This window comes from Odocoileus virginianus, chromosome 4 (assembly GCF_023699985.2).
Source record: "Odocoileus virginianus isolate 20LAN1187 ecotype Illinois chromosome 4, Ovbor_1.2, whole genome shotgun sequence".
Classification (NCBI taxonomy): Eukaryota; Metazoa; Chordata; class Mammalia; order Artiodactyla; family Cervidae; genus Odocoileus; species Odocoileus virginianus.
Window position 1 is genome coordinate 87,390,656 of NC_069677.1, and position 12,901 is coordinate 87,403,556.

The 12,901-nt window shown below is 45.5% G+C and overlaps 1 protein-coding gene across 2 annotated transcripts in view; it reads right to left on the bottom strand.

Annotated features, from left to right (window-relative positions):
- Positions 1-12,901, bottom strand: part of KCNJ6 (potassium inwardly rectifying channel subfamily J member 6) — a 330,242-nt gene that overhangs the window by 232,549 nt on the left and 84,792 nt on the right. For both annotated transcript variants that reach the window (XM_070466983.1, XM_070466984.1), the window contains exon 2: positions 10,556-10,607. In XM_070466983.1, coding sequence (XP_070323084.1) covers positions 10,556-10,580 — 25 coding nt within the window. In that variant the 5' untranslated portion in view covers positions 10,581-10,607. The remainder of the gene's footprint in view (positions 1-10,555; positions 10,608-12,901) is intronic.

A 12,901-nucleotide genomic window follows, 5' to 3' on the forward strand; every position in this document is an offset into this window, starting at 1 on the left:
ATCATCAATAGAAACAGAAATACTAGTGACTTGGCTGCCCCCAGAAGCAGGCAGTCGAGGAGGATAGATTCTCTTGGTGGCCACCAGGGTTGACTCAGGTTTTCACTCCTGTGTTAATCAAGTCAAAGGTGATGGCTTCAGCGGGGAGTGATACTGGAGACTGAAACGTTGGGAGGATCTGCAATTGACCAGGAAAACCCACCATTGCCGCAGAAGCACAAAGGACGGGTGCTCATTTGTCTAGAGCAGGGATTCCCAGTCTCCCACCAGGGGGTGACCTGCCTTGCAGGACAAATTTAGTGATGTTGGAAGGTTACTGGGGGAAGGTGACATGGATACCTCGTGAGCTAAGGTCAAGTGCCAGTTGCTCACTAGTATCCGACTCCTTGCAACCCCATGCTCTGTAGCCTGCCAGACTCCTCTGCCCATGGGGTTCTCCAGGCAAGAATACTGGAGTAGGCTGCCGTTTCATTTTCCAGGGGACCTTCCTGGCCCAGGGATCAAACCTGGGTCTCCCATATGGGAGGCGGATTCTTTACGATCTGAGCCACCGGGGAAGCCCGAGCTAAGGTCAAGGATGCTGCTAAACATCCTTCAATGTGTACAACGTCACAAATAAGAATTATCCAGGGACTTCCCTGGGGGTCCAGTGGTTAAGAGTGTGCCCGCCAATGCAGGGGACATGGGTTCAATCTCTGGTCAGGGAAGATCCCACATGCTACGGGGGCAACCAAGCCCTCACACCAGAGGTACCAAAGCCTGTGAGCCCCAGAGGCTGGTGCTCTGCCGAAGAGAAGCCACTTCAACGAGAAGCCTGCAGACCTCTACTAGAGAGCCGCCCCCGCTTGCCACAATTAGAGGAAGCCTGCGCTCTCAGCAGCGACAGGGCACCACCGACCAAACAATTATCTAGATCCAGACGTCAGTGGTGCCCAAGGCAAGAAGCCGTGATGGAGCTCTTCCGAGCGCCCTAGAGGAGTGGTTGGTGCCAGATGAACCTCTCACCAACTGAGTCAGGGACATTAATCAGAAAGTGAGGACTGAGGTGACCTCCAAAATCATGATGGGAGGGAAATGAATTTGAGAAAAAAGATTTTCCCCATTTCCTGCGTGAAGGACAGTCATAACCTGGACAAATGTCAGGCACCCTAAACTGAAATTTACTTACTTCGCTGTTTTTTGAACACGGCTGTGTGTTTCTACCAGTTAAATCCTTTAAGCGGCATGCTTGTTGTGGAGATGGCAAAGAGGAAACCGCATTCTTGTTTGGAGCTGGGTGTTAGAGGCAGGAGAAGCACAGAAGCAGGAAAGTCCCCACCAGGAGGGACATGGGAGGGAGGAAAAGGGGGGACTGGGGAGGGCGTGGTGGGTCGGACCATTAAGTGGCAGGAGGTCTGTGGTCCTTCTCAGGTCCTCTCACCTCTGAGCTAGAGTTTCTGATTCCAGCTCAACAGGTCCATCATCTCAGGCAGGATGCGATCATCCTTGAATTCGAAAGAGATGTATTCCAGTAAGGAAAGCGTATGCCTCTTAGTGAAAAAAACATAATAACAGTTTTCTAGAGGAGCACACCCAGAGAAGAGACTCTATCGTTTTGGATGGAAGGAAGCATTTCTGCCTAACGGCGGGACTGAAATGATGTATGGTGTGGGGACCCGACATACAACGCCATCTTCTGCACCTGCACGCTGGCCCCTCTGAGCCTCCATTCTTGGGCACCCCCTCCCTTTGTCCTGAGCCCAGGGAAAAAAGACACAAAAAAGGAGAAGGCACCCCTTAAGAGTTGCTGATTGAGCCAGTCTGGCGAGTGTGAGTGTGGGCGGGATGGGTAAGGGCAACAACGCAGCTTCCAGAGTTCTTGGGAGAGTCAGAGACCCAGCCTGCAGGCTGGGTTTCCAGAACCTGGTCCCGGAAGCACGCGGCAGGGCTGCTGGGGAGGGCGGGGCTGCTTGTGGCACGTGTGCCTGCCGGATGCCCAGCCCCCCCGCTTGTCTGCATCAGCTCACCTGCAAGGTGGGGATGGGCTGTCATCTCAGGTGGGGAGGTGCAAAGGAGGGGAGGTGGGAAGCCCCCCAAAGGAGAGTCTGGAGGAGACCCTGGGTGGGAGAGCAACATGTGTCCTCTATTGACAGGAAGCCACGTGAGAAGGGAGACTGGATGGGGCAGAGAAGGATCAGAGAGCTGGCAGCGACCAGGGCGTAGTTTAGGAAACCCTGAAACCTCCCTGTTAGAGCCAGGAGAGGCAGCGACGAGTCCCTGGGCGGCTGGCACAGGAGCTCATTTAGATACTCATCACTAGTAATGAAGCGACGACTTATCCTGTGTAAGGGCAAGAACCAGCACTCAAGAGCCCTGAGTTTGACTTTAAGTCATGATACTTGTTTTTTTTTTTTTTTTAGGGAGTGCCTTTTTGAAGTTTTGTTAAATCTTTTATTACAAGTGATTATATCCAAACTGAAAATAAACTCAGATAATAAGTGTATAAAACACAAAAAGTTCTTCCTACCCCCTTCCAATCATCAAAGGCACTAAGGTAATGCTGTTTCCAGTAGTCATGTATGGATGTGAGAGTTGGACTATAAAGAAAGCTGAGCACCGAAGAATTGATGCTTTTGAACTGTGGTATTGGAGAAGACTCTTGAGAGTCCCTTGGACTGCAAGGAGATCCAACCAGTCCATCCTAAAGGAAATCAGTCCTGAATATTCATTGGAAGGACTGATGCTGAAGCTGAAACTCTGATACTTTGACCACCAGATGCAAAGAACTGACTCATTTGAAAAGACCTAGATGCTGGGAAAGGTTGAGGGTGGGAGGAGAAGGGGATGACAGAGGATGAGATGGTTGGATGGCATCACTGACTGGATGGACGTGAGTTTGAGCAAGCTCTGGGAGATAGTGATGGACAGGGAGCCCTCGCGTGCAGTCCATGGGGGTCACAAAGAGTCAGACATGACTGAGCAATTGAACTGAACTGAGAGTTGATGTATAACATGATATAAATACAGGTGAACAATACAGGGATTCACAATGTTTAAAGGCTGTAGGGAATAGAACAAGTATTTTATAATAACTATAAATGGAGTATAACCTTTAAAAATCAAGTTGCGTTACTTTTGTGATGATTCTGTGACAACCTGGGAGAGTGTGAGAGTGAGAGACAGATTTCCTTATTGAAAGTGTCGAGTTTTATTGGGAAGGAGAAGATACATTTTACAAAGCACCATCTGATGAGTCTGATGCAGCTTTAGTCCCTGAGGAGAGAGGGTCATTTCTCTCCTCGATGACCTTAATGCAAAGAATAGCTCTGCCCTGTCCTAAATGCCCTCCAGCATCCTACATCCAGTCCAGCTATGGGGTGTCTTACCAACCAGGAACAGAGACCAACATCTGGGTACCCACCTCTGCCTGGACTGCGAGCGACATTGTCCTTTTCCATTGGGGTTGTTGTTTGCTGTTGCTGTTTTAGTCACTAACTCATGTCTGACTCTTTTTTTGACCCCATGGACTGTAGCCCACTAGGCTTCTCTGTCTGTGGGATTTCCCAGGCAAGAATACTGGAGGGTGTTGCCATTTCCTCCTCCAGGGGGTCTTCCATACCCAGCAATCAAACTTGCATTTCCTGCTTTGACAGCTGGATTCTTTACCCCAAGCCCCCTGGGAAGCGCTTTCCACTGGGGAGGGGTTGGCAAAACTGGTGCCTTGTGTTGAAATCCTACAGCCTGCCGAAGAGGGCTTGGGGCAGATGTGGGCAATAGTGCCTTTGAGAGGGTGGGTGGGCATTTCCCAGTGGGGATACAGGGGGCTTTCAACACCACAGCAAGCAGTGCAGGGCCAGGGGGTTGATACAAAAGGGCACTGTCTCCTTCCTCCTGCCACAGGAACCCCAACGCTCCGGGACAAATGTGCTCCTGCGGAGAATCTCCTTGCCTGCTCTCCTGGGCTCCTGCGGCTCCCACTGGAGCTTCCTCTTTTATGGGCCAGTTCCGGAGCCATGTGATGGTCATCCCTGCCCTTGAGGACTCTTCTGGTTTCCTCTGGACCCATCCTGGCTCTTGGCTCTCAGCTCCCGGACTTACCTTTCCCCTCTTAGCTCTTTTGCCACACTTAAGTGCTTGCCTGTTGCCCATGGGAAAAAAAAAATCCAAGCTTTGGACTCGCCTTTTTATGACCTGACTCTTGCCTGGGTGCCCAGCCATCAGCTGTCTCAATGCCCTGACTCCTCACTGCTGTTCCATCAGTGCTGGCTCTCCCCAAAGCTAGCCGCTCCCTTGCTTTCCCGAGCTGGACTCTGGGTGCTGGGTGCAGGCACTCACTTTCCCACTGACTGCCTGGCAAAACCTGTACATCCTTTTGCTGTTGTTTTGATTTATTTTTGGCTGTGCTGGGTCTTGGTTGGGTGCTCGGGCTCGCTGCACCATGGCATGTGGGAATCTTAGTTCCCTGGGATAGAACCCGCATTCCCTGCTTTAGAAGGCGAATTCTTAACTACCGGACCCCCAGGGAAGTCCTGAAGCCTGCATATTCTTTGGGTGCCTATATGATGCCTGCACACAGCTGGTGGTGGTTTAGTCACCAAGTCATGTCCGACTCTTGTGACACCGTGGACTGCAGCCTACCAGGCTCTTCTGTCCATGGGATTTCCCACACAAGAATACTGGAGTGGGTTGCCATTTCCTTCTCCAGGGCATCTTTCTGACCCAGGAATCGAACCTGGGTCTCCTGCCTTGCAGGCAGATTCTCTGACTGAGCTATGTGGGAAACCCCTGCACACAGCAGTGGCCTCAAACTGCGGTGCTTGCCAAGCCCCCTCCACCCCCACCGCAAGACCCTCATTCTTGGTGCTGTACCGGTTGGTCTCCACCTCCTTCAGCCCAAACACTGCATGTGTTGTGAGCAAGGACCCCATTTCCTTGTCCTTCCAGGGCTTAACACAATGCTGGAGTGATCAGAGCAGCTCATTCTCAGGAGAGAATGAATAATTAAAAACACTGTGCTTTAATGAAGCTAATTTAATATGCAGTGGCTGTAATTGGTTCTCGCTCTTCATTTCGTTTGACATGAGCACGCTTGGAGTCTGGGCTAAATTTGAATGATTTCTTTCATGGCAAGAGGAGGGATTCCCTCTTCATTCAAGCAGGCAGCCAAGATCTCTAAGTGTCTCGGGAAACAGGCCCATGTCTGTGGGCAGTGGGAAGGGACTGTGGTTCGCTCACCCCGGTCCTGACAGGGAGATGATCGCCCTGGAGCGACTCGGGGTACAGTGGCCACTCTGCTGTGTATCTGAACATGGTGATGGAGAGAGAACTCTTTGTTCTGCAGGTGGGTTATAGTTGCGATGACTGCAGGGATGATGGAGGGCGCAGCCTGGGTAGGATTGCTCGTAGGGAGGACCAGAGGGGGTGCTCTGGGGCTCAACATCCCCTGTAGAGGCTGGACGGAAGGCAATGGAAAACCACAGAAGTCAACTCCTCCCGCTGTGATTCCGAGTGCGCCGTGGCCGGCCCCGGACCACCTACTGATGCAGGGATGCGCTCTGTACCTGTGCCTGATGTGGAGAAAGCTGCAAAAGTGAGCTCTAGGAATTTAGGCAGAGTGCTCGGGATGGGAGTGGGGCTTCGAAAGGGGCCCGAAGCCTGGAGAAGGTGTCCCGGCCAAGCATTTCTACCTGTCCCCCCCTGACAACTCTATCACTGCTTGCAGAACCAGACATTTGATTACAATCCGCATTGTTAGTGGACCCACGTGGTGAGACTTCCCGTGGCTGTGTCTGACATATTCCCAAGGATGGGGGAGGCATACTGGCAATTAACAACCCCGAAGAGAATTACCTACAGAAAATTTATATAAGAATGACCTACAAAGGCACTCTTAAGGATCACGATTGCACAGCCCCCAGCCTGTCTGCACGCCTTTCAACACCTCCAATTTGTCACTGTCTGACTTAGATTCCAGGGGTCAGGAGAGAGCCTCAGTGTCACCTCTGATGACAGCAAGCATGGGATTTGGTTTCCTTGTGGGGTTGCCGTGTGCCTATTTATAGGCAGGGCTGGGAGTTTCCACTTGGGTCAGGCTTTCAGCTCAGTTTCATTCATGGGTGGGTAGTAAAATCTGGGCTCCTGACAGTCAAGTTCAGAGTAACTTCCTCTAATCTGGGATTTTCTGCTGCCCCATTTCGAACAGGGTTTCTGACGGTTGAAGTATGAGAATATCCACTTCTAACAGATGCTAACAGACATTAAAATGTCAAAGGGCAGTGGTAAAAATCAATAGCCTTTGAAACGTTCAAAGTCATAGCCAATGAACCCTTGTAGGCAGAGTATGAATTTTAACCTCCTGAACCTCCTTGTCAATATATCTGCTTGGCTCCTTTATTTTTCTCTTCTAGTCTTTGCCTCTGATTTTGTCTCTTTCCTCTTTATCAGCTCCTTTTCTGGGCTTTATATATATATATATATATATATATATATATACATTATATATATGTGCTTCCCTGGTAGCTCAGTTGGTAAAGAATCCACCTACAATGCAGAAGACCCCAGTTCAATTCCTGGTCAAGAAGATCCCCTGGAGAAGGAATAGGCTCCCCACTCCAGTATTCTTGGGCTTCCCTGGTGGCGCAGCTGGTAAAGAATCCACCTGCAATGTGGGAGACCTGGGTTCAACCCCTGGGTTGGGAAGATCCTCTGGAGAAGGGAAAGGCTACCTACTCTAGTATTCTGGCCTGGAGAATTCCATAGGTTGTATAGTCCATGGGGTTGCAAAGAGTCAGACATGACTGAGTGACTTTCACTTTCATGTATATATATATTTCCTCTTATATTCCTCTCATGTGCATTTTCTTATATTTTATGTTTTTCTCCCTTTCTCTATTTTTTCTTATCATATTCCCTCTTCAGTTCAACAATGTGACAAATATATTTTGAAGTATTGTCATGTATTTATTCAAGTTGTTTTTTCATTGGTGGTGGTTTAGTTGCTAAGTCGTGTCTGACTTTTGCGACCCCTTGGACAATAGCCCACCAGGCTCCTCTGTCCATGGGATTCTCCAGGAAAGAATACTGGTGGTGGTGGGGGGGACGGTTGCCATTTCTTTCTCCAGGGGATCTTTCTGACCCAGGGACTAAACCTGGGTTTTCTGCATGGCAGGCAGATTCTTTGCCAACTGAGCTATTGAGGGAAGCCCATTTTCCATTAAACATTTAAAAACCTGTTAATATTTTTGTGTCCCTTGCTTGCTCTTTTAAAAAGTGATGAATACTGTTTTTTTTCTGGGGGGGGGGATGGTTGATTGATGGCAAGTGAAGGAAATACTCCCTGTCCTGCTGTAGAAGATGAAGAAGAGACCCCCATCCTCATGAAGGCACTTGCATAGCCATCGTAAGCATGTGAACCCCAACGGAACTGGAGAAGAAGCACCCTCCAGTTCTAGTTAAACACAGGGATGTTCTAGCAACCAGATGGCTTTCACTTGGCAGTTTAACAAGCAAAATGTTCCCTGGCTCAGGAAACCCCTTCAGTGTGCTGTGTCCTCGGCACTCGTGGTTCTGTTTTTGTCTCTTTTCCCTAGTGGTCATGGATTTGATGTTCCCACCAAATTTATTTTGCAGTAATTAAATCACTGTGGACGGTGACTGCAGCCATGAAATTAAAAAATCACTTGCTCCTTGGAAGAAAAGCTATTACAAACCTAAACAGTATATGAAAAAGCAAAGACATCACTTTGCCAACAAAGGTCTGTCTAGTCAAAGCTATGGTTTTTCCACTCGTCATGTATGGATGTGAGAGTTGGACTATAAAGAAGGCTGAGTGCCGAAGAATTGATGCTTTTGAACTGTGGTGTTGCAGAAGACTCTTGAGAGTCCCATGGACAGCACGGTCATCAAGCCAGTCAGTCCTAAAGGAAATCAACCCTGAACATTCATTGCAAGGACTAATGATGAAGCTGAAGCTCCAGTACTTTGGCCACCTGATGCAAAGAACTGATTCATTCTAAAAGATCCTGACGCTTGGAAAGATTGAGGGCAGGAGGAGAAGGGGACAACAGAGGATCAGATGGTTGGATGGCATCACTGGCTCAATGGACATGAGTTTGAGTGAGCTATGGGAGACAGTGAAGGGTAGGGAAACCTGGCATGCCATAGTTCATGGGGTCCCAAAGAGTTGGACATGACTAAATGACTGAACAACAACAACAGTTAAATGTTAACTCTTCCCTTAGCCTATAGATACACTCTCCTTCCATAAGTATGTATTCATTTCCCAGCAGGAAGTTTTCCTATGTAGAATAAACATAAGGTTGTATATGATATTATTCAGGAATTTCATTTTGGTGAAACATTTGTTAGTGTTGACCACATGATTAACTTCCATAGTGAGCACCTCGGAGAGTAATAGTACATCTTACATATTTTATGGGAAAAGAAAATGGCAACCCTTTCCAATATTCTTGCCTGGAAAATTCCATGAACATAGGAACCAGAAAGGCTACAGTCCTGGGGGTCACAAAGAATCAGACACAACTGAGCACGTGTGTACACACACACACACACACACACACACACACACACACACACATGTTTTATGATGTTATTTATCTTTGTTAGGTTCAAGGGACTGAAATGTTGGATATGTTTCCAAGGTCTGTCTTCAAACTTTAAATTTCCTTTGTGCATTGAGCATATATATGTGATTTTTAAAAAGACAGAGCAAATTCTAGAAGAATGGCTACGCACTTTTATCTACCCAAGGGTCTGGAATTAAATTTTGGCATAATTCTCTAGGTCAGTGGGTGCAGAGATCAAAGTCACTAGAATAATTGCAGAGGCAAACATGAAACCCAAAACCAACACATCAGGGAGGGTCCTGGGAGGGCTCTAATTTAAATCCATCTGAATCCAATAGAGTAGAAGAATGAAATACCTTTATCAGAAATACTGACCAGTAGATCTCTTATAGGGCCTTTAATGGTTTACAAGTTAGTTAGGTAAGTTAAAAAATATTCACTGAACTAGAATATCAGGTTCTAATAAGATCTTCATCATAAAACCTGTTAGCATCACAATTCACCTGAGATACTATTTGGTTTAATGCACCATACACCCCAGATTCCATCCCTGGACAATGATGCTAGGTTCCAGCTGTTGGTCTTTCTAGCATTCAGAGAATCTGTGTCTTTCGTGTTGATGGCTTTGGACTTGGAGATGAGAACTAAGTCTGTGGATGTGTTCTGGATGATGAATTACTTGGAGTGTCACAGTCTCACTCTATATTTTTACAGCCCTGGCATGTCAGTTTCACGGTGGTCCTAGTACCCTCACTCTTTCATTCTAGGTCTGAGAAGGACACCTTCTCAAGGTCCTCTCCCTGACAGAGAACCAGGATGGTGTTCTTTGAATCAAGTGGTAAGTTCTCTGAACATCTCTATGTCTGCAAGGCTAGAGGCAGAGAGAAGGGTGGATGGAGGAAAGGCAGGGGATACACAGAAGGGAGAGAGGAAAAGAGGCGTGTAAAGAGAAGCATCCTGCTCTTCACTTAGAGCCTAAGAGCTATCGTCTACATGGTGTGATTAGGCAGAGGTTTGGGGTCAGGAATTAAAGAAGTGTGATGCACAGAATCTTGTAACGCTCCCTTTCCTTGGAGTCAGAACCTTTAGAGATAAGGGTTCATTATCTGTGTTGTAGGAGGACAGTTGTATTAAACTGTCTCGGGATTTGAGGAATAGTAGCAGGAGGCGGCAGAAGGGCAGTTAAATGAGGGCCAGATCCATGGTTAATTTGCCAGCCACTTCTAAGTAGGTGTTTATAGCCCTGAGGATAATGGAGAGGTGTTTGCAAGCTTCCCTTGCCACTTTAGATGTGAAATCTATCACCAGGAAAAAGTACCTTTCCAAGGGGAAAAGTCTGCGTGGTCTGTTTATTTCAAATCCATATGGACTTCAATATTTAAACGTCAACACAGGAAATTGCATTTCTCAGTTTGCAGGATTTATTATAATTAATTTTTTTCTGTTCTCTTCAAAACACTTCGTGTATCCTGTTTATTTCACTTAAGGGCTTAATGCGGATGGATCTGAAACCTAAATCATTTCAACTGCCTACATCTCAAGTACTCCACTGGTTAATAGTTTCCTCTGAAATTTCTGAACCACCTAACAGGTCTAATAACAATAAACCATCTTTGCTCTCTTTAGATTATATAGCCTATGGAATATCTGCCCACAAAACTTCAGCTTTAGATTTTGTCTAAATCTCTTAAAAGTCAGCTTAAAATTATTGTAAGTCTCAATGCCCAGTGCAGTGTTACAAATAAAATCCATTTTGATTCTTTAGCTCCAAACATTAGGTGACCATTTCAGTACAGAGTTGGACCTTGTGAAAGATGAATTTTGAATAAGCATGACATAACATTAACACAATATGATCTGTGTTAAATAGACCTTAGCTATGACAAGAGTGAAAGATAAACAGGATAATCACAAGGGGATGTGTTTCTTTGCAGTATTCTGTAGTTTTCCATTCAAAACCAAAGGTGAAGAATAAATTTCAAGTTACTCACTCATAGATTCTGTCAACTTGGCCATCGTTGAAATTTCCTCTTTGTGCTTTTCCTGGAGGTGAGAAGAAAAGATAATTATATATAAAGCACATCTTAAATATTAACCAACACAGTGGGTCTGTAACAACAGCTCTTTCTCTCACCCCCTTTCTCTTCTGTTAGAATTTGGTCACCAAAGATGAAATGAGTTTTCAAAACTCACATTATTGCTTCATGATCAGCCAGTCACTGACGAACTTTTTATGATCCTAAAAAACTCACTACTGCTCTTGGAAATGATCTTGGATATATATAATTGGTGATGCATGACCAATTTTCAAAACCTCTTTGACACTGGAATTTTGACATCCATATGCCAGTCTTTCGCTCTCTATTTTCTCCTGTGGGAGCTTTTTTGGTATTTTTGGAGCTGGTATTTTTGCAGTCATTTGGTTTCTTTTTTTCCTAAAAGCTAAGTAAATCTGCTTACACATTTGTCTTTGTCTTTTTTTGAATTCTTGGAGTTATTTTTTTTTTTTAAACACATCAGTTTTAATGGGTTTATGACCCTATCTATTTTCGACTGAAAACATTTTGTTTCAACTGGGATGTAGGTTATAACCCACTGAATTTGAGAACCAGAATGCTCATACATAAATTTCGAAAATCTGGTATGCGTGCATGCATGCATGCTTTGTTGCTTTCTGACTCCTGGACTGTAGCCCACCAGGTTCCTCTGTCCATGGGATTTCCCAGGCAGGAATACTGGAGTGGGTTGCCACTCCAGTTGGGTTGCCTGGAGGAGATCCCCTCCTCCAGGGGATCTTCCCGATCCAGGGATGGAGCCTGTCTCTCTTATGTCTCCTGCAATAGCGCGTGGGTTCTTTACCTGCTGAGTCTACCATTTTATTCATTAGCCATGAATCTGTTCTAATTAGGAGATTACTTTGGACTGTTAAGAATTTTGGTTCTCTTTTTTGAAATTTTTGTTAAATTTCTTTAATTTTCTTAGATTCCTAACATGTGTAGTTGTTGCTATTATTTTCTTCTTTTTTGCAGCCTTGTTTTTTTCTGATGATGAAACTTATACATACTCATTACTTGAAAACTCAGACTATATTGAAAAATTACAAATAAAAAAATAGAATTCTCTCATAAGGCCGATCCACAGAGAAAACCACTGTAGTATTTTGGCGAAAACCTTCTATTCCAGTTTCTATACCTGTAAAAATATACAGATATGGAAATAGAATCCTGCTTTTATGAATAGAGATATCTATACTATACATACAATGTTGGAAGCTACTCTCACTTAACACAGTATCATACACTTTTTATGTCAATAAAGGTAGAATACATCATTTTTTAGTGACTGCATAGCATTCATCATGAGTTACACCATAATTTCCTTATCTAGATTCCACTGAATTTGGTTCAAATTATCACTATTTTATAAAACACTGTGATGAACGTTCTTGAACTTATGTATTTGTGCCGTTGTCCTGTCAACACTGAGGATAAATATTAGGGTTAGATATGATTGGGTTAAGAGTATGACTATTAAGAATTTTGACACTTGTAGTCCAATTTGTCCCCCACAAATGCTGACTCTGATTATGTTCAAAAACATTTGTGCATACTTGTTAGCTTGCCAGTGGCATTAGCATTACCCTCCCCCAAGATCTTTGCCAAACTGATAGGCAAAAAGTTGTCTCTTGTGCTTTTAGAACGTCACTGTTATTTCTCTGGCCGTCTGTTTATGAAGGACCATAGTATGCCTTCACATAGAGTAGGCACATCACCCACCCTGTCATGGAGCAGTCCTCCAGGCCCTATGCCATCAACATTCTGCTTCTTAGAAGTCCAAGGCGGCATTTATTTTTCCCGAGTGCCACAGTTTAAAGCTGAACTCTTCGCAGTTACTTGGCTAGGACTTTAGCCAATGGGTCATGGCTTGAATATTGAAATTCAGTTCATAGCACTATTATTCATTCTTCCAGAGCCGCTATTCCCAAATTCAAAGGGTCTGCTTTGAGTGTCAATAAACGACTTTGCACATCCCAAGTATGCTTGATTTTCACAAGCCCTGCATTCATAACTGAAACCCAGGCCCTGCCTCTTCCTTAAACTGATACTTGTCCTTGAGACCAGAAGGAGAGCTGAGAAACTGCAGTCTACCATCATGTTGTCGAGGCATTAACCTGTGATGGTTAGCCTGCCACGTGGTTTATATCAAGACGGAAAGAACTGGCATAGTTATTGGAGAGGCTAGGAGCACTGAATAGCAGAGACAGACAAGCCAGGCAGAGAGGACCTTGTCTCAGCAGCACGGGTTCACAGGGGTGTGCACAGAGGCTGCTTCAAAGG